The 25894-nt window shown below is 48.7% G+C and overlaps 4 protein-coding genes across 4 annotated transcripts; 2 read left to right on the forward strand and 2 right to left on the reverse strand.

Moving 5' to 3' along the window:
- The first annotated feature begins 6573 nt into the window (after positions 1-6573).
- Positions 6574-9953, forward strand: Ncr3 (natural cytotoxicity triggering receptor 3). Its single transcript, XM_051186563.1, has 4 exons — positions 6574-6730; positions 9073-9420; positions 9521-9646; positions 9753-9953. Exons 1-4 carry the CDS (start codon positions 6688-6690, stop codon positions 9803-9805), a joined length of 570 nt encoding a protein of 189 aa, XP_051042520.1. The 5' UTR covers positions 6574-6687; the 3' UTR covers positions 9806-9953.
- Positions 9954-10217: 264 nt separating this feature from the next.
- Lst1 (leukocyte specific transcript 1) lies at positions 10218-11979 on the reverse strand (the record flags this gene model as incomplete). The annotated part of the gene is made up of 3 exons (XM_051186597.1): positions 10218-10445; positions 11416-11438; positions 11820-11979. Coding segments are annotated over 3 exons (333 nt in total), but the record flags the coding sequence as incomplete, so codon positions are not given.
- Positions 11980-18846: 6867 nt separating this feature from the next.
- On the forward strand, positions 18847-20450 carry Ltb (lymphotoxin beta). The gene is made up of 3 exons (XM_051187359.1): positions 18847-19050; positions 19397-19694; positions 19867-20450. The coding sequence occupies exons 1-3, from the start codon at positions 18889-18891 to the stop codon at positions 20307-20309; spliced, it is 903 nt and encodes a 300-aa protein (XP_051043316.1). The 5' UTR covers positions 18847-18888; the 3' UTR covers positions 20310-20450.
- Positions 20451-22928: 2478 nt separating this feature from the next.
- Positions 22929-25503, reverse strand: Tnf (tumor necrosis factor). The gene is made up of 4 exons (XM_051187360.1): positions 25168-25503; positions 24594-24645; positions 24368-24415; positions 22929-24095 (listed from the first exon to the last, which is right to left on the reverse strand). Exons 1-4 carry the CDS (start codon positions 25351-25353, stop codon positions 23677-23679), a joined length of 705 nt encoding a protein of 234 aa, XP_051043317.1. The 5' UTR covers positions 25354-25503; the 3' UTR covers positions 22929-23676.
- Positions 25504-25894: the final 391 nt, after the last annotated feature.

A 25894-nucleotide genomic window follows, 5' to 3' on the forward strand; every position in this document is an offset into this window, starting at 1 on the left:
TTCTACTCATTCCCTTCTTTGTTAATTCCTAGTTATCACTTCCCCATTCACTTCTGCTGAAACTAGCACATCACGAAAAAGGCAGAGAGGGTTTAAAAGGGGGATAAACAAATTACATTCAGATAAGAGAGTTTTATTTTTTACTTATTTTTGGTGGGGGGCAGGGTCTCATTATGTTGTCCAAGTGCTTGAGTTCAACTGGTTGTCCTGCCTCAGCCTCCCGAATGGCTGGGGCTGCAGTCCTGCACCATACCTAGCTCTACACAATTCCTCCAAGAAAGCAGACTGTACATGGGAGAAGCGCTGATCAGACCCTGGAGTTATAGAAGGGAACCAGGACCTGAGGGGGCCAGGGTGGTACCTCAGACCTGCAATCCCAATACCTGAGAGAGGTTGAGGCTGGAGGATCCTGGGAGTTGGAGACCAGCCAGGTCTACATAGTAAAAACCTGTCTCAAACGAAAACCAGAACCAAAGAAGTGAGGCACTGTGGTAGTGGCTTTCCCCGGGGGAGGGGGGGGGTGTTTACTTGAGATTTCCTCGGGCTTCATGATGCAGGTTAAGACAGGCAGTTGTGGAAGAGAGAAGTCTGCAGTCCCATCCAGGACTGGGGTAAGCTGAGGCCAGGGCTTCTTTCAGGCCCCAGAGGGGCAGTAGGACACAGGGAAGCATGTTCCAGAATGACTTGGGTTTGTTGGTGTGCAGTCCCACTGCCCTCCTGCCTCAGCTACTTTGAAACCTTTAGTAGAGTCTAGTGAGGCATTTGAGAACTTGAGAAGCTTTGGAGGGACAGAAGTGAGACTGAAAGGGCAGCGGACTGAGGCACTTCCTGCTTCACCATGAGCTGAGCAGGGGTCTGACCTCATGCAAATGCCCTCCCCAGGAATAGGAATAGCCTTCCTCACTTCAGTCACTGGGTCACCAGGGGGCCAGGGCTGTGAATCTGCACACTCTGACCCCTTCCCTTCTGCTCTCCCTCCCCAGGTTATGCCCCCCTTCCACTCTGCTTCTTCTTGACCCAAGTGGTGGGGAGATTCTGGCAGAAGACTCTAGCCTCTTGCCTGCCTGCCTTTGTGGCAGCTGTTCTCTCCTGCTGCAGAGAGCGACGCAGCCCTGCCCTCCAGGCACTCTCAGTGTCTAGTGGGGACAGTTCTCCAGCCATGTTCATGCAGCACGCTAGGCCTGGTGAACCAACAAATGAAAAGTCTGACGCTGTGGTCTACAGTGGTGCAGAGGGCGGGTTGGTGTGTAGAGGGTGGGTCTATATGTCTGGGTGTAGAGGGCGGGTCTGAATATCATGGTCAGGAGAGATGGCCTGAGAAATTGACTCCCAGAGATGCAAGAGATACTTGGGTAAAAAGGGAAAAAAATACACTGTTTTTATTTTAATTTGATTCTAATTATTTGCTGTGCCTATGTGTGCAGGCATGCATGCCACAGGACTTGTATGGAAGGCAAATGACAACTTGCAGGAGTTGGGTCCAACCAGTTTCCTAGTTACTGCATTTCATGGCAGGGTTTTTTCCCACAGCAATCAGTTCCCCAGTTCTTGGTGGGAACTGATCAAGTGTCCTATAGTGTAATTCATATCTGGCACTGCCTTCCAGTCCTCCATGTGGAGGGGTTCTATCCAACAAGACTGCTCCAGGTTAAGATGCTGGTCACTAGTCCAGGCCTCTTGTACTTCTAGACAAGCAGCTCTGTCAATCAAGAACACTACAAGCCTCTCTTGGTTACTTGCTAGGCTGGCCCTGAGGGCTCAAGTGAAGCACCTTGCCCACATTTGCTGGTTCATTATAAAGTATTTAACAGTGATAGTGGGGGGGCTGAAGAGGTGGCTCGGCAGTTAAGAGTTCTGATTGCTCTTCCAGAGATCCTGAGTTCAATTCCCAGCATCCACATGGTGACTCAGAACCATCTGTAATGAGGTCTGATGCCCTCTTCTGGCCTGCAGGGATACATGCATACAGAACACTGTATACAAAATAAAATTCAAACAAACAAACAAAAAGAGTGATTGTGAATGGAACAGATGAGAGAGACTAGGGAGATGGGTCTGGAGCTTCCATGCCCTTGGGCACCACCTTCCCTGACAGCTCTCCGACCCCCATCTTTGTGAGTGTTAAGTACATGTCATCATGCTAGGATGAGCCATTAAATCATTAGAGTTAGAAGTTATATAGTCTCCTTTCCCATCCCTGCCCTTAGCAACAAGACTTCTATCTTTAGGGACTTTCCAAAAGTTACCCTATTAACATAAGCCCAATTGAAAGGGTCTTATTATGATACACAGAAGATGCCCTTTAACCTTTACCACTTAGGAAATTGTAGGGGTTTTAGGAGTTTTGCCCAAGAAGTGAGTGGAGGCTATATATCTTAGTGTTACATGGAATGTAAATGGCAAAGGAGATGGCTCTAAGTTACAGCAAGTTCAAAGATGTGAGTGGGAAGCCTAGAACCCACATGGTAGAGGGCAAAAAAGAACAGACTTCCACAAGTTGACCTCTAACCCCTCCAGGCATGCACACAGACAGACACAGAATAAATGCATTAAAGGAAAAAATATACCAGAAGAGACTTGGGATGAGGAAGGATCTGTTAGAACTCTCTGAGGTTAGAGACAACCTCTGTTGCTAAGGGCCCTTATTATGGTTCTATGCTCTCCAGGGGGAATGACTATGCTGACTGTGCTGCCTGTAAAAAAAAAAAAAAAAAAAAAAAAAAAAATGCACTGGCCAGAATGTGCAAGGGTGTGTGTGTGTGTGTGTTTGTACTCTGAGAGTCTTCTGTCACCCTTCATTTTCCCTCTCTAGCTCTGCTCTTTGCCCAGGAGATTAACCTGTGCAGACCGCATTGGAGGGTGTGTTTGACTTCCAGTTGTTTGGAGCTATGGAGGAGTTCCTGGCAGAAGGTAGTAGGGAGAACATCGGTGTGTCTATCATCATGGTGCATTTCCACGAGGTCACAGTAGCCCAAACCTCCCCTAAGGCCAACACTCATCTTTAGGCACCCGCTCTGCAAAGATTTCTTTCAAGTTTCTGTAGCCAGTGGGCTAGATATCAAGTGATGTGTGTGAAAAAGTTGTAAAACCTTTTCTCTTTTTCATCTCCCCCCACCCCATGTTTTTCGAGACATGGTTTCTCTTTGTAACAGCCCTAGCTGGCCTGGAACTCACACTGTAGACCAGGCTGGCCTGGCATGCATCACCACTGTCCAGCCTCTTTTTCATCTTCTTGAACTACTTATGTAGTTCAAACTTGCCCGGAAGCCAGCCTTGAGCAACTGATCTTCCTGCCTCTGCCACCTAAGCCTGTGATTTGAAGGTAGTGCTGCCATGTCTTACTTTGAAGGTCAATTTTAATAAAGACATATAGGGCAGAACACCATTGCTCTTTTTTTTTTTTTTTTTTTTAACTGTGTGTGGGATCTTTGCCTGGATGTCTATGACTATGTACCACTTCTATTCCAGAGGCCTGAGGCAGGAGTCACAGGAGGGTGGGAGCTGCCATGGACCATGCAGGTCCTTTGGTAGAGCAGCCAATGAGTGTGCACTTAGTGACAGCTGTTTCTCTAACCCCAAAAACTCTTTTTTCAACTCAAGAAGTTGCTGGAAATTTGAGGCTAGCCTGGTCTACATACTCATAGAGTGACACATGTCTCAAGTTTATTAATTAAAATATCAAATTGAGCTGGGCTGTGGTGGTGCACAACTTTAATCCCAGCACTTGGGAGGCAGAGGTAGGTGGATCTCTGTGAGTTTGAAGCCAGGCTGGTCTACAGAGAGAGTTCTAGGCCAGCCAAGAACTACATAGTTAGGGCATGTCTCAAATAAATAAATACACAAACACAGAAATAAATAATAAAACTGTCCTTGGATAGTCTCAGAGGTAGTGAAAGTTCTTAAATACACACACACCATGATTTACTCTAGATGGACTGCCCTGGATAGTTTTTTGTCAACTTGGCAGAAGCAAAAATCATCTGAGAGAAGGGAACCTCATCTTAGAAAATGCCCGCAGATTGGTCTGTAGGCAGGCAGACCTCTAGGGCTTTTTCTTAATTAGTGATTGATGGGGGAGCCCAGCTCATTGGTGGGTGGGGCCATCCCTGGGGAGGTGGTCCTGGGTTCTATAAGAAAGCAGGCTGAGCTAGCAAGCCACTGGGAGCAAGCCAGTAAGCAGCACTACTCCATGGTCTCTGCACCAACTCCTGCCTCCAGGTTCCTGCTTTGGGTGGGTTCCTGTCTTACTTTCCTTGGATGACAAACAGTGATGTGGAAGTGTGAGCCAGATAAATTCTTCCTTTCCAAGTTTCCGTTCATCATGGTGTCTCATCACAGCAATAGTAACTCTGACTAAGACATGGACTAATGAGAAAAACATTCAAGTAATGTCTTCAGAGTCCATAGCCATGGCAAGAGGGTTGGAAGTCTTGGGTGGCAAAAACAGAAGGGGAGAGCAGAGTGTTATTTTGCTGCAGTTGCTGGCAATGAAACATGAACCATAAAACTCAACAGAACCCATTGGGAGTTTATGTTTAGACCCAGCCATCTCTCAGGTCACTCCAGCCCACGAGGGAGGAGGAGACCTATATACACTGAGTAGCTAGCATGGGGGCATCTGGAAGTTAATAGCTGTGGTTCTGTGCATGCAAGTAGTCAATGTGAAGTGCAGTTCAGCATCACTTGTAAACCATTATTCCTCAGGTCATGGAATCAGTGTGCACTTTGAAGATATAGTTTGGCGGCTGGACAGACAGCTCAACACTTAGGAGTACCTGCTGCTGTTCCAGATTTGATTCCCAGAGCCCATATGGCAATTCACAACTCCATGTAACTCCTATGCTAGGGCATTCTGTGTCCTCTTCTGGTCTCTGTGGGCATCTGGCACACACATGGTAGCCTGACATACATCCAGACAAAACACCCTCACACATAAAAATAAAGCTTAAGACAAAAGTAAGAAAATGCAGCTTTCATCTCAAGTCAGAAGGCCATTGTACCTCCTCTCCCTTCCCAAACAATGGGCATGTGGTGAAGAAGACAGTATTCCCTACACTGACTTTCTGGGCTGGGAAATGAGGCTTGGTGGAGAATAGGCTAAATGTCTCATCCTAGGCTCCATAGCCAGCAGGGGGCAGCACATAACTGCCCACGGAACCTGGGTTCCGCACCCTTGGCTTAGTTGCCTAAGTGGGTAGGCTTCTCCACAGCTCTGGTGGCCAGTCGACCAGGGAGGCCTTCCCAGATTGTGTGACACCTATGGTTATAAAGGTTGCCGAGAGAGTGGTTTGGGAGAGAGGGCGCTCTGGAAGGGTTTCAAGCCATTCTTTTCCATTTGGGTTTTCAAGACAGGGTTTCTCTGTGTAACCCTGGCTGTTCTGGAACTCACTCTGTAGACCAGGCTGGCCTCAAACTCAGAAATCCACCTGCCTCTGCCTCCTGAGTACTGGGATTAAAGGTGTGTGCCTCCACTGTTGGGCTAAGCCAGTCTTAATATTGAGGTTATTGTTTCTTCAACAGAAAGCCATGTGGCTGGGAAGCAATTGGACAATATGTTTTGAAACAGAGCTACGACAGATGCAAAGAGAGAGACATGTATTGGTTTAAAAGATGAGGTTAAGGGCTAGAGAGATGATCAGTGGCCAAGAGCACTTGTGGCTCTTGCAGAGGATGGAACTTCAATTCCCAGCACCCATGTGGTGGCTCACAACCATACGTAACTCTGTAACTCCAATTCCAGACTATCTGATGTCAATAAAATAACAAATGAATGGATTTCCCAGTGGTTAAGTCTGTGTAGCAAGCACAGTAGAGCTGACTTGCTGGGAATGACCTTTTCAGGAAAGTGAAAACAAATGAGTGAAACATATCCATTAATAACACTCACTCCCCTGTCAACCCAGCTGGGGGAATGAAAGTCCAACCTGTGCAAATGAAGCTTCCAGACACACCCACCACTATAGTGAGATATCCACCCGCCCGCACCTGTTGCACTGACCATGCCCACTGGGGCGTGGGGACTAGGTCTGGGGTCCCCAACCCCAGCTCGCTCTCTTACTTCCTGGTCGGAGACAGAGAGCATCCGGAGGCATCCTTGGAATGGGAACCTGCCCCATCATCTGTTTCTGGTTTTGTTAAGAGCTATTCTACAGGGACTGGGGTCGGAGGGGCCTCCTGCTGCCGGTCACTATTTGGAGGTGGTATACACCACCAATTAGCTTGCTCCCCTACCCCCACTCTAATTTATAGAAGTCCTAGGGCAGCCCCGAGGGAAAGCCAAACTAGTGAGACATGGAGGCAGAGGACCTGGGAACAGCTGAACAAAGGGGAGAGGAAGGAGGGCTAGTTTCTCAGCTGGAGGTTTGTTCTGGGTGAAGGTCTGGTCTTGAACCTCAGAAGGTGAGAGAACCACATCCTGGTCTCACCTACCTACTCTTGTAAAATCAGATGTGAGGATATCCTGTCCTAGTATACCACCTGACCACTAGCTGCCTCCAGAGAGCCCCAGGCATCTCCATCAGTGCCATCTCCCTCCTTAGCAAGACGTGCTTATGATTCTCCAAGCCCCAAGCAGCGGAGGTCCTTGGCAAATCATATGAGTCCTGCTTGTCCTAGGCTTCATGCCATTCCTCCTCTACTCAAACTTCACTGCCGAGGTCCACCACGCTTGCCTCACTAACTGGAGACATGGCCAAGACACTGTTGCTCTTCTGCATCATGGTTTATCCAGGTGACTGGGAGTTTGCTCGGGACCCAGGGTGTGGGTGTTGGGGAGGACTTAGATGCTTCAGAGGGTGCCTGGTGGGGGCTGAACACTGTGCCCTGAGGGATACAGAAAAGCACTTCAGAAAGCTATTGCCTGTGGACTCGGAAGGCAGACCTGCTTGGTCGCCCCACCCGAAGAGTCATTTCTAGCATCCATTCCAGAGCCTTTTTAATTCTCCACCTTCTTTCAAGAAAGATAAACCTGAAAGACCCCAGGAAAAACTGGTGGAAAAGGAGGGATGGCATTTTGATTTGGCTGGCTGTGTTGTTTTTGCTTGTTTGTTTTTGAGACAGTGCCTCAGACATATACAGGGAAGGATGATGACCTTGAATTGTTCTCTCATGCCCACCTCCCAACTGCTAGGACTACAGTGGTGCATCGATGTGTGTGCTGCTAGGGATCAAAACAAAAACCAGGGCTTCCAGTATGCAACCAAAGGAGCTAATCTCCTAGCCCTGGCTGTGTAGCCCAGCCTGGCCCTGGCCTTTAAGCCCCCTGTCCCCTTAGGCCCCTGAGTGCTGAGACACTCATACTAACACACTCAGCTGGTTTTCTTTCTTTGATTTTTTTTTTTTTCTTTCCAAGACAGATTTTCTCTGTGGCTTTGGAGCCTGTCCTGGAACTCGCTCTGTAGACCAGGCTGGCGTCGAACTCACAGAGATCTGTCTGCCTCTGCTTCCCGAGTGCTGGGATCAAAGATGTACGCCACCACTGCCTGGCCTCTTTAATGTTTTTAATTCTTAAAAGTACATCAACTTATTTTGGAGATAGAGTATACACCTGTCAAGGTTCACACAGATCAAAGAATAACCTGCAAAGAGTCTGTTCTTCTGTTACCAGGATCCTGGGACTTGAACACAGGTCATCAGGCTTTGTGGCTGGGGCTTTATCAATTAAGCCGTCTCACCACTCTGATTTTCATTTTTCAGGGTTCAACTTGTTGTGTGAGGTCGATTAGATTATTAAGTCTATTAGATAGGGCACAAATACATATTTAGGAGTTTTAGAGACTTGTGGTTAAGATTTTTTTTTTAACTGAAACAGATTTTAATTAATAAGAAGAACATAAAAAAAAGCTATGTTTGTTGAGTACATACAGTGCTTTTCAAACTGTAGACCCAAGATCATCAATGCTAGGACCATTGGGCAGATTCTCAGGCTCTTCTGCATATCTCTAGTGGGCCAGCCCATGGTAATGTTCTACTGATTGATTAATTGAATGATTGGGCTTCTTCTATTTTTAACTAGGGTCTCGCTACATTACCCTGGATGACCTGAAACTCTCTACGTAGTGTTGTTGAGCTGACCTTTGAACTTCTGGCAGTATTCCTGGCTTAGGCTCCAGAGTGCCTGATGACAGGCCTATGTCATCATAATCAGCTCACAATTATTTTTTTAATTTAATGTTTATTTTGGTGGCAGGATCTCCAATACCAAATCTAGCTTTAAAATTAATATGTAAAGGCGGTTACTGTGCGGTTAAAAGTACTGGCTGCTCTTCCATAAGGCCAGGTTCAATTTCCAGGACCCATATGGTGGCTAGCAGCCCTCTATAACTCTGGGGGATCTCTATAGTTCTGGGGGATCTGGCATTCTCTTCTGGTCTCCACAGGCAGTAGGCAGGCATGTGGTGCACAGACATATATGTAGACAAAACACATATACATATAAAATATTTTTAAATTAAATTAAAAAATATATCTCAAAAAATTAAGCAATATGGTTTTTTTCTTTTTCTTTTTTTTCTTTTCTTTTCTTTTTTCTTTTTTTTTTTTTTTTTGTACTCAGGAGCAGAGGCAGGTGGATCTCTGTGAGTTTGAGACCATTCTGGCCTACAGAGGACAGCCAGGGCTGTTACACAGAGGAAACCCTGTCTCAAAAAAAAAGTTGCCATTTTGCCTGCATCTATGTCTGTGTCAGATGTACAGAAATCAAAATCAAAACAAAACAAACCCAAGAAAACATAAAGCAAAAACAACTCCCATCACAATAATAATATCTAGAGTGGTGCCACAATGGAGATACTTAGCCAGGTAACTACATTCAGTCCTGAATTTCAAGCATATCATGAGGATCAGTTGGGCAAAATGGTTTCTAGAGAAGGCTGGCTGTAAATGAGCCAGAGTTGGTGTGTGAAAGAAGTTGAAAACTAAGAAATTAAATTAGTGAAGAGGAAAGGGCTTAATGAGACACCCTAGGGTGCTTGTCCTGACACAACCCCATGAGGAAAGGTGGGGTGTCCTCCGAATGCCTTTTTCTTTGGAGTAACTAAATAGCTGTTCTCTGGCTGTTTGCTTTCTTCCCAGGATCCTGTGTTCTCTTTGTGTCTCAGCCCCTTGAGATTCATGTCCAAGAGGGCAACCCTGCCCTCTTGCCCTGCTCCTTCAATGCCAGCCGAGGGACAGAGGCCATTGGCTCCGTCACATGGTACCAAGACAAAGTGGCCCCGGGGATGGAGGTGAGCAACATGACCCCAGAGTTCAGGGGCCGTGTGGCCTCTTTTGCTGTTGTTCCCCGATTCATCAGGGACCACAAGGCAGAGCTGCTCATACTGGACGCCCAAAGCCATGACACTGGAATCTATGTGTGCAGGGTGGAGGTGCTAGGCCTGGGTGTTGGAACAGGAAATGGGACTCAGCTGGTGGTGGAGAAAGGTGAGTTGGTGGGATACCCCAAGGTGCAATGTTCCTGGGCGTGAAGTAATGTCCCCAGCTCTGAGTTCCTAAGCTCCTTTCTCTCCACGTCCTGCTGCAGAACCTCCTCATCAAGCCTCCAGTTCAGAACAAGTAGCCCACAAAAGTCTCCTCCTCCGGGCAGGATTCTACGCCCTCAGCTTTCTCTCTGTGGCCATCGGCAGCACCCTCTATTATCAGGGCAAATGTGAGTTGCTGAGCAGGGTCAATGGTGGCAGAAATGGGAGGAAGAGACTTCGAGAAGAGAGCTTCAGGACTGTAGTTCTGAAGCACCTCCCCCCATTTCTCCCCAGGCCCCTGTCACATGGGAACACACGGCACCCTTCCCACAGCCTGTGAGGAATGATTCAAAAACCTCAAAGACCAGCAATAAATCTGTATCTGCTCCTCTCTCCTACTTAGGACTCCCATGTATTTTCTTACTCTTCAGACAACCCTCTGTGCTTCTGTCCACCCCGGCCCCCTTCACCCCAATTAGCTCTCCCTTCCACCAGGACTGGTGCAGAAAGGTCCAGAGACAGACTTGCTGGCCTCAAGGCTCAGAGCTGCTTGCACCACATCCTTTTGTCCTGGGCTCTGAGACTATGGCTACAGCAGCTGAGAAATGGAGATTACCAGAGCCGATTTGAACCCTTGTCGACTCTGCCTTGAGGACCACAGCTGTTTACTGGCTTTCCACACTCAAGTAACAACTGACCCCAAACGGGTGGGAGGGTTAGCGATGGCCTGGAGACTTACAGAGGAGCCTGACACGGAAGTAAGGAACCAGTCTTTACTAGGTGAACCCAGGGTGACTTTGACCACCCATCCAGGTCGAGGGAGGCATTTGGGGGTGCTCAGGTGGGTTTATTCTTGGCAATGCAGGCATAGTCAGTGCTGGGATCCTCTTTCATGCCTTCGCCTTCCTCTCTGTCTGTGCCATCACTGCTGGACACTGGCAGCCTCTGCAGAGATGCATAGTGGAGCTCCTGCACTGGGCTCTGGGCCTGGCCAGGCAGAGGACACTATGATGAGGGCCCTGCCCTAGCTCCCATCTTTCTTTCTCTCTGAAGCCTCAATCTCCTTTTTCTTTTTTGTTTTCTGAAACCCCCTCCTGTCCACCCATTTACAGGTGTCTCTCTTTGACTCTCAGTCTCTCTCTTGCTTTTCCTCTTCTTTGTGTGTGTGTGTGTGTGCATGTGCATGCGTGCACGTACGCCTGTGCTTCTATAGCCCAGAAGAATGCTTGAACGCCTTTCTAATTGTTTCTACACATTGTTGTTATTGTTATTATTATTATTACTATTGTGACAGAGTCTTTTTTCTAAAACTGGGATTTGCTATTCCCACTAGGCTGACTGACCAGAGAGCCCCTAGGACCTGCCTGGCTGCACCTCACAGTGCTGAGTTTCCAGACACAGGCCACCATGGCAGGCTGCAGCAAGCACTTTTCTTTGAACATCTCTTTGAGACGGGTTCTCATGTAGCTCAGGCTGGCCTTCACCTAGATGTGTAGTTGAGGACAGCCTCCCTGTGTGTACCTGGGATTTCAGGCGTGTGCCACTGCTCTGGTTTTATGCTGTGCTTTGGAAACCCAGGGTTCTGTGCATGCCAGATAGATGCTGTTAACTAACCCACATTGCTACACACTCCCACCCCTTCTCTCTCTCTCTCTGCTTTTGGTGTTGCTTTGAGGCAGGGTCTCTCTCTGTAGCCCTGATTGTCCTGGAATCTTTCTGTCTCTCTAATCTCCTCTCTCACATCCTCCTTTCTTGGTCATTGCTCTGGACTTGTTTTATACTCTTATAAATACACCATTTCCTCCCCTTCTTCTCAGTGCTTTTGTTTCTGTTTGTGCCTCTCTCATTTTCTCCTTCCCTTCTGCTTCCTCTTCCCTTTTCTCTTGGCTCCCACCCCTGCGTCCCAGCCCCACTCCCTACTTGGGTTTTCCCTCACCCCCTCAACTCTCAGACTTACCTTATTCCTTTCCAGTCTCTTCACTGGAAGAAAAAAAGGGGGGAGGGATTCAGCGAGACCCTCCCCAGCTCCACGCCCCAGAATGGCACCCCAAACTGGCTCATCCACCGTAGGACAGCAGCTCACACTGGATCTACTACCTCAGAAGGGCACCACTCCATAGAACAGCACCCCACCCCAGCTCTCCAGCCCCAGTCCCAGTGTAGCCCTCTACCCCACACAGCCTTCTACAACACAGCAGGTCCCCCACACCTTACTTGCAGACTCGAAGCCTGGGCCTTTTGGACACGCCTCTCTTCTCTCCTACCAGGATCTGACAGGACTGAGGGGACTTTTGCCCTCGAAGTAGGAAGGGTATGAGGGGCAAGCTGAGGATGGCTGTGTGAAGTGACAGTAGGGCTCACCTCTCTGGTGGATCCGGCACAGGCAGATGGACAGGGTGATGACAAACAAAAGAAGGAACCCTCCCAGCCCCAAGGCCCCATACTTGAGCAGCTTTTCTTCTGTAGGGTGGAAAGGGGGGTATGAGAGGGCCTTTCCCTCCCTGGTTTCCCAACCCCCTGGTTAAATGTAAGTTTCACAGTTCCTTTAATTTTCCCCCCTTTTTCTTTCTTTTATCTTCTCTCCCTTCCCCCCTCCACTTACTTTCTGTCCTTTGACAATTCTATACATATATACAAAGTCTCTCGATCATATCCACCCCCAGCTCTCTCTTCCCTCCCCGCTACCCTCTCTCCCTCCCTCTCTCCCCCTGCCCTCCCAACCAGTGCTGCTCCCACCATTCTGACTCTTTCTTTCCTGTGGGCAGAGTCTTACATTTTTCCTGGAGCCAAGTATGATTGAACTTCTGATCCCCCTGCCTTCACCTCCTGAGTGCTAAGTTTTTTAAGTGTGCACTGACTACCATCATGTCTTATGTGGTTCTGTGTTTTATGTGCTAAAGCCAGGGCTCTACCACTTTCTAACAGTTTTAGATGCAGGAAATATAATCTAGGAGGGTTTCTCTATGTAGCCTTGACTGTCCTGGAACTCACTCTGTAAAATAGACTGTCCTCAAACTCACAGAGGCAGAGCCTGCCTCTGCCTCCCAAGTGCTGGGGTTAAAGGCATGCGCCACCACCACCCCATTTTTTTTTACGGGGTAGGCTCGTCTATAGTCTAGGCTGCTTTCAAACTTCCTGAAGTCTCTATGCAGAGAGCACATGAGCTTGACCTCTGGTGCTGTCCCCCCCCTGGCACTGGACTGGCAGGAGGCACTACCATGTCCAGTTTGTGCCACGGGGGCTGTCATCCAGGGCTTCCTGTCTGCTCAGGAACACTCTGATCTATGTGGCCAGCCCAAGGCACTTTCTTTACCAAGACTTCAACTTATCACTTCCTCTAGAGATTCACATATGTCTGGCCGGCTACCTTTCCTGGTATCTGAGACCTCTCACCCCCTCCTGACTTCTCACCCACACCCTGCTGTTTCTGGGCCTCTAGAAGTCCCACTCTTACCTGCACTGGTTAGTTCTGGGTTTGTTCTGACCACCTCTCTTAACCATGAACCCCACTTTCCACCCCCTCACTCTCTAGCACTCCTATCCCTTCCCCTGTAGGACAGAGGAGTCCTTACTTACTTTCTTCTGCCATAGCCAGGTACTGAGAACAAGCCTGAAGGTCAAGACTAAACTAATCCTTGTTCTGCTGGGCTTAATGACCTGGGCGAGTCACGTGGCCTCCAAGTTCCCCATCTGAGGCAAGGGGCCCCATTACAACCTTGTCCTTGACTGGCTGTCTTGTAATATATTATGGTGCCCCTTTCCTAGCCACAGGCCTGAGACTTTAACAAGGAAAGCCCAGCACTGAGCCTGACAGTAGAGACAGATGGATCTCTGTGAGTTCAAGTCCAGCCTGGTCTGCACAGTGAGTTCCAGTACAGCTAGGGCTACAGAGTGAGGTCCTGTATCAAAAGCAAACAAAAACCTAAGGAAGTCCCAGAAGTAATAGAGACAGTATTTAACTGTCCCCAGCCCCTCCCCCATTTCCTCTGTCCCAGGCTGATGGGTTTGGGGCAGAGCTGAGAGGCCTGGTGGGGGGGGGGTTCTTGGAGGAGACCAGAAAAACTGCATGATCCTGGGTGCTGCTGAGAGGGCCCATAAAGGCAAGGGAGCCCGGATCTGGAGTAGGTGTGGGACCACTGAGAAAATAGAAGGTCCCCATCCCCAGGAAAGCCTATTTTGGCTGGTGTGGAGAAGTGGCTAAGAAGAATGGTCTGAAGCCTTTAACTTCCCTCGGGCACTTCCTGCTGTTTAATGTGGTTCCTGTCTAAAGGCAGAAAAATGCCCCTAAAATGTAACCCAAGAACCAGACTTAGGGATGATAGTTTGAAACCAGAGCATCCTAGTTTTAAAAGGAATGCTGTGGACAGGCATGGGAGAGGGGACCAAGGAACTGTGGAATCAGGAACAGATAATTAATTGATTGATTACCTAATTAATTATTATTGACAGGGTTTTGTTAAGTAGCTCAGGCTGGCCTGGAACTCTGCATCTTCCTGCCTCAGCCTACAGAGTGCATGACGGAGCATGCCACCACTTTGGGCTATAGATTCTTTTAACATCTGGAAAGGGAAAACACCACAGGGGCTCCATGGATAGGACCTGCATATAGAAGATTCCCTCAGGCTCAGGAAACCCCAAATCCACAGTCTGTTTCCCTCTCTCTTAGCGGGTATCCCTCTGGTGCAGGATCAACACCCACTGGTAGCTTCCCCAGACTCTGTGGTTTACAGAAGCTACTCAGTCAGCTGTTCAGAGCCACCAGAGTGGAAAGAAATGTCCCCACCCCAGGCATTTGTGCTCTCCCTCTGGTGTTAGCTCCTTTCCCTGCCTCTGTACCTCCCTACATCTAGGAGAGGAGGTATAACCATGGGAGTGAAAGGACGAAAACACAGCCTAACTCCCTAATGACCACTAAAAGTTAGAAATTTAAAAAAAGTCCTTCAGCGTGTATTTAAAAATCACCCTAGCTGCATGCAAAGCTCAGGGAAAAAGAAAAACACATGAAATAGCTTGGTCACGATGACCGGTTTCTGGAAATTATTATTATTATTCATAACCACCTAGTTTCTGAAGAATGTTGTTATCCACACCAACAGTCTGGGAATTGCTATGGGTCATCCTGTCTACAAAGAAAATGAATAACTAAAATAGACGGGACTCATGGGAAGAAGGAAAAACTAAAAAGAACAAGTGCTTTTGCCAATAGATATAGATAACTCCCTGACTGGAGAATACATTCTCCCAGCTGCTCAAGAACAAGGCCACTGAACCCACTGGTCCTAGAGAAAGAAAACTCCCTAACTTTGCACGTGCACTAAACAGTCCCGCCTTGTAAAAACTGTGTACTCTATGAAATCTCTGTAACCTAGGAAACCTTACTAACCATTCCAAGTTTTGAACTATCCCGTGACTTTGCTTTTAGACCTAATGAAAATAACAGGCTAGCTTTGAAACTGGCCTTGTTAGCTTTGATGTAAATCCTATAAAAGCTATCTCAATTCTGCCCTTGAGGTCCTCAGTCCTCTACCCCTGCGTGGCATATGACTGTGGACCCCAGTGCACTTAGAATAAAAACTCCTCATGATATTTGCATCAAAACCTCTTCTCGTGAGTGATTTGGGGTGTCTCTTTTCCTGAGTGGGAACGTGAAGGTCTTTCAGGAGACAGGTTGCAACATCTTCCCTTTGAGACATGTGACTACTATCAGTGTGGTTGCCCTTTCTGTTCCAGCCTTCCAATTCACCCTGTGAATGAACATTCACCTCCTCCTGGGACCTTCCATGATGAATTCAAACCAAGATTCCCCTTCAGCTGTGTCTGCTTCAGGTTCATGGGCTTAGCATTTGCGTGCAGGCAGGTATACCCAGCACCTCTAGCACCAGATGGAGCTCTGGGGTGTCTTGGGGTATCTATCCTGGTCTTTGGCCATATGCAGTCGGATATCGATGTACTACTTCAGCAGCAGGAGAACCCGAGGTGGCCAGTCTAGGTCAGTACTACTGTTTCTGCAGATGCAGGGTGACAAGCTGGTGCTAGCAAAGATGTGGGGAATCCTGGAGACAGCATTCTGGCATTGAGCAGAGAACTAAGGGCAATAGAGACCCTGCTGAAGGCCTCTCAGCTGTGACTGAGGGGGAGAGGGGTGTTCAAGGGCTGTTCCCCAAGTCTTTGCACAGAGTGAAGGCTGGTAGCTAAAACGGAAGCAGAAGATGAGTGAATGTGGGGCCTGGGCCTGGATTCCTACGAATGTTTTGTTGACCAAATTTGGGAATTTTATGGTACTTATTTCCCAAACCATAGTTTAAATGGTTTTCTCCTTTATATATATATATTTTATTATATCATACCTTTTTTTTTTTTTTTTTCGAGACAGGATTTCTGTGTATTGCTTTGTCCTGGAACTCGCTCTGTACACCAGGTTGGCCTTGAACTCACAGAGATCCACCTGTCTCTGCCTCCCAAGTGCTGGGATTAAAGGTGTGTGCCACCAACGCCTGGCTCACACCTTACTTTTTTATTAAAAATTTCAAACACCAAGTGAAGAGAAAGTCCATTGCCACACAAGCTTGAAGACCTAAGTTTGTCCCCAGAACCCACATAAAGATGGGTGTGGCAGCCACTTCTGAAATTCTGTATTGCTGCTGTGAGGTGGGGGGGGGGAGAAAGGGAATTCCTGGAAGAGCATAGGGAGTGCCTGGCCTGAAGTTTGCAGAGAAGACAACACCAGACCCTGTCTCAGACAAGGTGGAAGGCCAGGACCAGCACCTGAAGTCCTCTATGCACTCACATGCAAGAATACTTACATACATACCACACACACAAACACTCACACACACACACACTTCCAAAGTTCAAACATCTTGAAAAACAGAAAGAACCTTAGCAACAAATAAATATATATATGCCAAAAGGTTTGTTTTGATTATTTTTAATTATATTTAATTTCCTTATATTTTATATGTGTATTTAAATTAATTAATTCAATTATGTGTTTATGTCTGTATACAAACATGAGAACAACTGTCATCAGAAGTTAGAAGTGGGCACTGGATCCTTTGGAGCTGGAGTTACACGTGGTTGTGAGTCACCTGACCTGGGTCCTAGAAACTGAACTGAGGTCCTCTGCAAGAGCTGCAAGTGCTTTTAACCTCTAAGCCATCACTTCAGTCCCCATAAACTAATCTTATCAACTAGATCATTGGTTCTCAACTTGAGGGTTTCAATCCTCTTTGGAAGGCCACATATCAGATATCCTTAATATCAGATACTTACATTATGATTCACAACAGTAGCAAAATTACAGCTATAAAGCAGCATGTGGGTCACCACAACATGGGGAACTGTACTAAAGGGTTGCAGCACTAGGAAGGTTGAGAACCACTGACCTAGATCTGCAAACATTTTGTTTGCTGAATCACATACCTATCTCATTTTTAAAAATCTTTTTTGTTGTTGTTGTTGTTTGGTTTTTCTAGACAGGATTTCTCTAGGTAGCTCTGGATCTCAATATGTAAACCAGGCTGGCCTCAAACTCACAAAGACCCGCCTGCCTCTGCCTCCCCAGTGCTGGGATTAAAGGCGCATGCCAACTCTTTCTCTTGCATCCCAGCCTGGCCTCACACTTGCTTTGGGATCATTCTGCAGAGACGACAGCCCTGTGGTAACATACCTGCTTTATTCAGAGCTTGTGGATGCTAGGCAAGTACTCTACCCAGTGGCAACATCCCCAGGCTACTTCTCATATCTTATCAAGTTGCAAGCATTGCTACTTGTTACCTCTGAGCTGAGCTGCTCAAGTTCAGTATTTGTTTCCTCATTTTTCTCCCTTGCCACAGGAAGATAAGATTTACATATAGTAAAATGTAAAAAAAAAAAAAACTGAAATTAGTACTGCTTTACTATTAAAAAAAAAAGAAAGAAAGAAAGAAAGAAAAGAAAAGAAAAAGAAAAAGAAAAATGAGCCAGGCGGTGGTGGCAGCGCATGAATGCCTTTAATCCCAGCACTCGGGAGGAAGAGGCAAGTGGATTACTTGTGAGTTCGAGACTGGTCTACAAGTGCAAATTCCAGGACAAACTCCAAAGCCACAGAGAAACCCTGTCACCAAAAAACAAAGAAACAAACAAAAATGAAACCCAGGAGCCAAACATTCTGTCAGTGGGTTCCACTCCCATCCCAGCCACAGCCTTTAATCTCCCTGAGCCCCGGGCATGGAGATTAAATGCATAATATAATAAAGACTACAGATAGGTGGCCAGCAGGTTCTCAGTGCTATTTGTTTGACAATTATATTCTATTAATGTTTGTGCTGGTGTTATCACCCAGACACACAGTCTGGACTGGGACACTGCAGGGGCCATCAGGAAGGGGAGATGATCTGAGACCTTGGTCCAACTTCTTTACATCTAGTCTTCCTTAGGCTCCAATCAGCTGCCACCTCATCCATTTATTTGGTTCTTGCTGTTCATGAAATTCAATGGATTATTCATTCATCCTGCCATTCACTCATGAACATTTGGTGAATGTCTCCTGAGGCTCACTCTAGATTGCATCCCTTGAGGTGGAATGCCTCTACAGTGTTCTATCGTTGCGCCTTTACCTCGGTCCTTCCTCAGAGAGAGCAAGGATGAGGTCCCTTCATGAAGCCATATAACCGTGGACTGGATTAATTTCTACCTTTCTGGGGCTGGAGAGATGATGGCTCAGAGGTCCTGAGTTCAATTCTCAGCAACCACATGGTGGCTCACAACCACCTGTAATGAGATCTGGTGCCCTCTTCTGGCCTGCAGGGATACATGCAGACAGAACATTGTATGCATAATAAATAAGTAAATAAAAATAAATACATTTCTGCCTTCCCTACTTAGTTTTAAGGGATACCAATAGAACCAGAACCAGGTAGGGCCCACTGGCCATCTCAAGGATGCAGACGCAGCTGCCCAGAGTTACTTAGCCTCCCACATGATCTCCTAACTGTGTGTGTGTGTGTGTGTGTTTGTGTGTGTGTGTGTGTGTGTGTGTGTGTGTGTGTGTACTCACTCACACATACACAGCCCTCCCTCCAGCACTGGTCTGAGAGGTCCAGAGTATGCAGACCATATGCAATACCTGGAATCCTGTTTGCTCTTTATAATCTCGTTGCTTGGCCTTCTGCAAGCTACCTTCCTTCTCTGGGCTTCATTTTTCCTCCCTGCTAAGCCCCCCCCCCTTTTCCATGAAAACCTCTTTCTGCCCGATGTTCTTCCCCAGTTCAGAGAACCCAGGCATCTAGCTACCATGCTCTAACCCCAGCTCTGGGTAAACAGGAAGCTGTGTGAGGGGAGCAGGGGTGTTCGGAAAGTCCCAGGCAGGTGTGTGGGTCTGCAGGGAGGAGGTGTCCCTACCCCCGAGGTATGAAAGCCCCTATCCCCCCGGTAGTGGTGCTGAGTCTGGATGGGGACACGGGGACTACAGGGCCAGGGTGGGAGGCCCCAGGGGAGGGGCTGCCTCTTGCTGTCTGTGGCAGGAGCCACCTCCCTGGTGACCCTGCTGTTGGCAGTGCCCATCACTGTCCTGGCTGTGCTGGCCTTTGTGCCCCAGGATCAGGGACGTTGGGTGAGTGGCTGCAACGGGCTCCAGATGGCTTCATCTCGTTAGCCTCTGGCTCTGCTTTTGCCTCCCTAGCTCAGCTGGGGGCTTCCACAGAGGCCATGTCTGCTCTGTCTCTGCCTGCTCTCTATGCAGTCCTACCCTGATGTTGCAGCCTCTTCCTGGTTGCCGTTTCTTCCTGTTACCCAGCCCCTGTCTTTCTGCCCAAGAGTATATGTTGTGTTTGCTCTGTCTTACAGCAAGCTGCATGCTAGGCAGGGTGCTGGAGGTAGCCAAGACCTGGCTCTATGCTAGGAGGGGTGGAGCTGCCATCAGCCGCATCTGAACTCGGTGCTGTGATCCTACCATCCAGGTTGAGAAGATCAGTAGTGGCTCAGGAGCGCAGGCTCAAAGGAGACTGGATGACAACAAACCGTCTTGCCTCTTGCCCTCACCCTCCAGCCTCTCTGGGACTCCTGACCCCCGTCTGCGTCTCGAGATACCCTCTTCTTCCAAGAATCTAGTCTCCCCATCCTCTCAGGGGGCATCTGCATGGGTGGCCACCCTGCCTCCAGCCGTGGATTCTTCACCAGATCCAGGAGTTCAACGGCTGCCAAAGGGGGGACCAGAAACTGATCTCGGTCTCGAGCTTCCTGCTGCCCACCTCATTGGTAAGCATCTGGTAGACCTGAAAAGTGCCAGTCCTCTTTAACCCGCCCCTCCCCGCTGAGTACCACGGAGTGAGAAAGACCCCGCCCCTCTGCTCGCTCGGGGTCCGGTTCAACCTATGGGGTCCCCATCCTAGAGCAAGGCCGGAGAACCCACGCGTGTCCCTCTCTGCAGGCGCTTGGATGAGCGGGCAAGGGCTCGGCTGGGAGGCGAGCCAAGAAGAAGCGTTTCTGAGAAGCGGAACGCAGTTTTCTCGCACCGATGGACTAGTGCTGCCGCTGGACGGTGTCTATTACCTCTACTGCCACGTCGGGTACCGGGGCAGGGCGCCCCCTGTCGGCCGAGGCCGCGCTCGCTCGCTCACACTGCGCAGCGCCCTGTACCGCGCCGGGGGCGCCTACGGGCGGGGCTCCCCCGAGCTGCTGCTAGAGGGCTCAGAGACCGTAATCCCCGTTGTGGACCCAGTCGGGTACCGGTCTTTGTGGTACACGAGCGTGGGGTTTGGCGGCCTGGTGCAGCTCCGGAGCGGCGAGAGGGTATATGTCAACATCAGTCACCCAGACATGGTGGACTACAGGAGAGGGAAGACCTTCTTCGGGGCGGTGATGGTGGGGTGACAGCCATCTGCATCCCTGGAGGATGGACTGACGGTGCGAATGTGTCAATCATGATGTCCGGAGAGTCGGGACCCCGTGATCGGGGGGGGGGGGTAGGGAAATTATAGGACATGAATTGTGAAAATAAAGAATGTAAACTATGCTGGCTTGTGTCAGCATCCTCACGGACATGCAGGCGTGGTTTGATTCTGGGTAGGGGTGCAGGGGTGAATGGCCTCGCTTTGAACGGTGGACACCTGTTGTACCCACCCCCTGGTTCTAACGCCAAGGGTCCAGATGGAGGAAAGGAGGAACAGTTAAATCCTGGGACTTCCTGTAGCATCCTGATGCCAGGGACACCTGGGTCCCACGAGACCCTTCACATACTCTATTTCTCCTAGCTTCTGCCTCACTGTGAGAAGAGTCAACACCGGGAAAGGGGAAGGTAGACAGTATTAGTTCCCGGAGAGAAAAACTCCAAAGACTGAAGGACAAAGCCCTGTGGGCCCATTAGCTTCCCACTGCTGCCTGCCTAACGACTTTTATTTGTTTGTTTGTTTGTTTTGGGATAAGGTCTCAAATGTCGACCAGGCTGGCCTTAAACTCCCAGGAATCCTCCGGCCTCTGTCTCTTGAGTGCTAGAATTAAAGGTGTGCGCCACCATGGACTACTCAGACAGCCGTTCTTTAAGGAGGGTCAGGTCAGTCCCAGACACGTTAAGGGGGCAGACTAAAGAAATGAACCTTGGGGAGAAGGGAGTGGGCGGAGACTGGTGCATGAGGAGGAGTGCATGAAGGAAACTGATGCCCTGGGGTCCTTTCTAGAAACGGAAAGTCCTCACCCTGAGTTCACACTTGAGGCACCCACCCGCCAAAGTTGAGCAACATGAGGCCCCTAAAATGAGTAACAGCCGTCCCCCTACGCCATGGCTGAAGGAGGCAGTGGGTCACCCCACTCTATGTAGGTCACCCGAGTGGGTCACCCCACACCCGGCACCATACCACGTGCTTGGTTTTCCCCTTTCTGGCTACTGGGGCGAAGGAAGGCCCAACCAACCGTGAGCCTGGTAAGGGCTGCCACTCTCTGGGGTTCCACTTTTAAATCCATTACCTTTCTTTTTCTTTTTCTCTTTTTTCCTTTGTTCCTTCCTTTCTCTGATCACGTCTCACTATGTAGCCCTGGCAAGCCTGGAACTTTCTGTGTAGACCACACTGGCCTTGAACTCACAAAGATTCACCTTTTTCTGTCTCCTGAGCGTTGGGATTAAAGGCATGGCCACAAACACCCCTCCCCCCTTGTTTGTTTTTGCCTGCCCGCACAAGGGTCTTCCAGTGGGGTGAGAGGGTGACCAACTCTGGCTAAGCTCTAGTCAGGCCTCTGAATCTCCTACACCTAGTCATTGCTTTCCTTGTAAAATCTAGTTTTAGTGAAAAACCCCATTAGATTGGCTTAGCCAGCTTTCTCTCCCATATTTGATCACCCTCAGTCATCCTCCACAGCCCCTGCGGTGATGTCTGATCACCTGGCCTGTCTCAACAGGCGTCTTGTCTGATCTGTTTAGACAGAGTCCCCCTACCCCTGATTTTTCTTTCCTCTTAGTCATTTGCCATTCCCCAACGCCCACCCCTCTCTGTCTCTGAAGACCCACTTGCTCTCACTATATACTCTACAGCAAGTCTCTGCACCAATAACTGTAATTCTGACTAAAGTCAGTCTTACATGCTTCAGCAAGTACTACTGAATAACAACAACAATAAAAAATTATTATTATTATTATTATTATTGGTGTTGGGATCAAATCCAAGACCCTGCATGTGTGATTAAGTAATTTAAAAAAAAAAAAAAACAAAGTATTTAAACAAGGTGTTTTTCTCTTTCTAATCCACCCACCTCACATATTCATCATTTGTCAAAAACATTGGTGAAACCAAAGCTGGCAATGGCTCTTCCACCCACATAGTACCCCTGTCTTTGTTCTTGCTGTCTTGGGTTTGAATTTAGGGCATCCCATATACTAAATATACCCCCCCACACACACACACTGCAGAACCATACTTCAGGCCGTATGTCTTTTAAAAACATTTCTCTCATCTTCAGAGGATGGAAGGAACAATGCAGCTGATGGCTGGGAGGGAGGCAGAGTGGGCTGAGCCTGACCTGTCCAGCAAGGAAGGATAGCCCTTCCCTCCACAGACTGTGCCCTCTCTGTCTCTGTTCAGGGGAAGGTTGAATGGTTCAGGGTGCACAGTTAGTGTTTGGAGTCCAGACACCTGAAGCTCTGGAACTTCCTTGGCTGTGTTGGCTGTGATTCAGGTACCTGAGAATGTGGCTCCTCCCCAGCTCTATGGGAGACACAACAGCCGGAAAGAACAGCAGTACTTTCCCAGTAGGTATTTGGAATTCCCAGAGCGGGAAATTCCCATGCCCATAGGCAAAGGTAATTAGGTTTAGGCTCCTGTTTCCGGGGGACAGGTGGGGTATGTTGGCTGGCTTTTGTTCCATGGGGTCTTAAGGGCCAGGGGTGTAAAGACTGTGATCTGGACCCAAAGGCCTTATCCCTCTGGAGGGAAGACATTAGGGGTTGGTTTCCCACCTCCAGAGAGAGACAGACTAGGACTTAACCCCAAGAAAGAAATGGTATTTCTTTTTCAAGCAATCTTTATTTCTGACACTGACCCGTAGGGCAATTACAGTCATGGCTCCCGTGGGGAGCAGAGGTTCAGTGATGTAGCGACAGCCTGGTCACCAAATCAGCATTATTAACACAATTGCATTAGATAAATATTTTGTTTTAAACATAAGCAAAAAGGAAGCAATGAGGCCAGGAGCCCAGGTGGGAACAGCTGATAGTTCAGCTCTGTTTTCACAGAAAACAAGTCAGTCCCAAGACAGCTCCCAATGCTGGGTCCTCCAGGACACCCTGGCCTTCCAAATAAATACAATCATCAGCAAATAAATAAATAATAAATAATAAATAAATAATTATAAGTGCAATCATAAATAGAGGGGGCTGGCTCTGTGAGGGTGGCTGGGTACTGAAGAGTCTGCAAACATCCAGAGACAGGAAGGCCTGAGATCTTCTTCAGCAGCCAGAGGTAGCCCAAACCACCTTCACAGAGCTCAGGAATCAACATTTGAGGCTCCATCGAATTCCGGAAGCCTGTTTGAATCCATGATGGTGGGTGGTTGGTGAGAACTCCATAGTCCAGGCTGTTAACCCTGCAGTTTGTTTTTCTGAGTGTTATAGTTGCTGAAAATTGTGAGTCAGAGCCTGTCCTGAGCCATATTCCCCTTCTGAGTTAGAAGGAGATGGACTGGGGCCTGAAGAGTAGATAATAAAGGGGCCAGAGTGGGGGTTGGGTAGATACTGGGTGGACACCCATCTGCCTCACAGAGCGATGACTCCAAAGTAGACCTGTCCGGATTCTGCAAAGTCTAAGTATTTAGGAAGGTTGACCTCAGCACGAAGCCGGTCGCCTTTCTCCAGCTGGAAGACCCCTCCCAGGTAGATGGGCTCATACCAGGGCTTTAGCTCTGCCCCCTCAGGGGTTTCCTTGGGGCAGGGGCTCTTGATGGCAGACAGGAGGTTGACTTTATCCTCGTAGGCAACGGCAATACGGCTGACAGTGTGGGTGAGGAGCACATAGTTGGAGCAGCCTTGACCTTTAAAGAGAACCTGGGAGTAGACGAGGTACAGCCCATCTGCTGGTATCACTAGCTGGTTGTCTTTGAGAGACATGCCATTGGCCAGGAGGGCATTGGCACGCTGGCTCAGCCACTCCAGCTGCTCCTCCATTTGGTTGTTTGCTGAGAGAGGGAGAGTTGAGTCAGTGTGACCCTGTTAGTTCACCCTCCACATCCTGAGCCTCCAGTTCTACCCACACTTCATTTCCGGTTTCTGTGCCCTCTGTTGTCCCACATCCCATTGGCCGTGAGGTTCTGAGTACCCCCACTAAGTTCTTGTTTTTGAATCATCTCCCTTTGACTCCTTCACATACTGTCTCCAAGTTACTCTCAGCCTGGGTTGACCCCCCAAGTCCTGTCCATTTGCCCCCAAGATGCACATATGGAGCTCTTACCTACAACATGAGCTACAGGCTTGTCACTTGAATTTTGAGAAGATGACCCTGAAGGGGAGAGAAGAAAGGCAAAGATGAGACCCTTAGGCTTCCCAGAAAGCATCTGTCTACTTGGACATCTATTCCCTTTCCTCCAAAACCAAAGCTTTAAGTTTTCCCCATTGCTTCTATCCTGGGTGTAACTGCCCCCACCCTAAATTGAGAGAGGAGCTTTGGGAATACTTACTGAGTGTGAGAGTCTGGGCCATGGAGCCCATGATAGGGTTGTTTGGGAACTTCTGTGTAGGAAGAGAAAGACAAGGTTAGCAGCCAGTAGCTGAGAAGCCCCCAGCTCTTTCTCTTTGCCCCATGTCTGGTTTTTTTCTTCTTCATTTGTTCATTCTCCACTCATTCCTTTGTCCAACTATGCAACATCTTTCTATGAAGCATCTTCTGTGCTTGACCTCACTTTATCTCCCCATCATCTCTCTCCTTATCATGCATGCCTCCTTCACCTCTGTCTCACCATCATTATTGCTCACTTCTCTACCCTTCTGGCCACATCCTACATCTCTATCCACATTTCTACATATGCATGCATGAGTTTTCATTCATTCATCCCTTCACACATCCACTTAACAGAAGTTTAGTGAACTGGGTCAGTGCATGGGTCAGAGGTCCCATCTCTCTGTTTTTCTCTTTCTGCCATCTCTACATGGGCTGGTTCACCACTCTCCACATTAGTTGTACCCATCAGCCCACCTAGCTCCTCTTCTGCCCTCCTGCCCTGCTTCTGCCTGAGTGAGAATGAAGGCACTCACCTCTTCCCTTTGGGGGCCAATCACTCCGAAGTTCAGCAGACAGAAGAGGGTGGTGGCACCCGCCACAAGCAGGAAGGAGAAGAGGCTGAGGCATAGGCACCGGCTGGAGTTCTGGGGTCCCCACGCCTTTTTGGGGAGTGCCTCCTCTGCCAGCTCCACATCGCGGATCATGCTTTCTGTGCTCATGGTGTTCTTTCCAGAAGGAGATGTGGAACCTTGGGCCGGTGTATGAGAGGGACAGAACCTGCCTGGCTGGCTGCTTGCTTTTCTGGAGTTATTTCCAGGGTGTTCTGGAGTTTCTGTTCTCCCTCCGGGTTGGTCCCCTGGTGTCCTCGCTCAGAGAGCTTCTGCAGTCTGGGTGTGCAGACAGCTGCCTTTATAGCCCTTGGGCAAGAGGGCGGGGAAATGCTCTCATTCAACCGGCGGAAAACTTCCTTGGTGGAGAAAACCATGATCTCATGTGGAGGAAGCGGTAGTGGCCCTACACCTTCTGTCTCGGTTTCTTCTCCATCGCGGGGGCAGAGGTTTGGAAAGTTGGGGACACCCAGGCATCAAGGAATCTCCTCCCCCCTCCCCACCAGGATTCTGTGGCAATCTGTGTCCTGAAGCCCATTTCCTCTCTCCTCTAGTGCTGATAATTGTCAGTTTCTTAGCAGGGAGACCATGCCTGTTCCCCTTTAGTTCCTAGATGGGACTTTCATGGGGGTAGAAGTTGGCAGTGGCGGTG

Source organism: Phodopus roborovskii, unplaced genomic scaffold (assembly GCF_943737965.1).
Source record: "Phodopus roborovskii unplaced genomic scaffold, PHOROB, whole genome shotgun sequence".
Taxonomy (NCBI): Eukaryota; Metazoa; Chordata; class Mammalia; order Rodentia; family Cricetidae; genus Phodopus; species Phodopus roborovskii.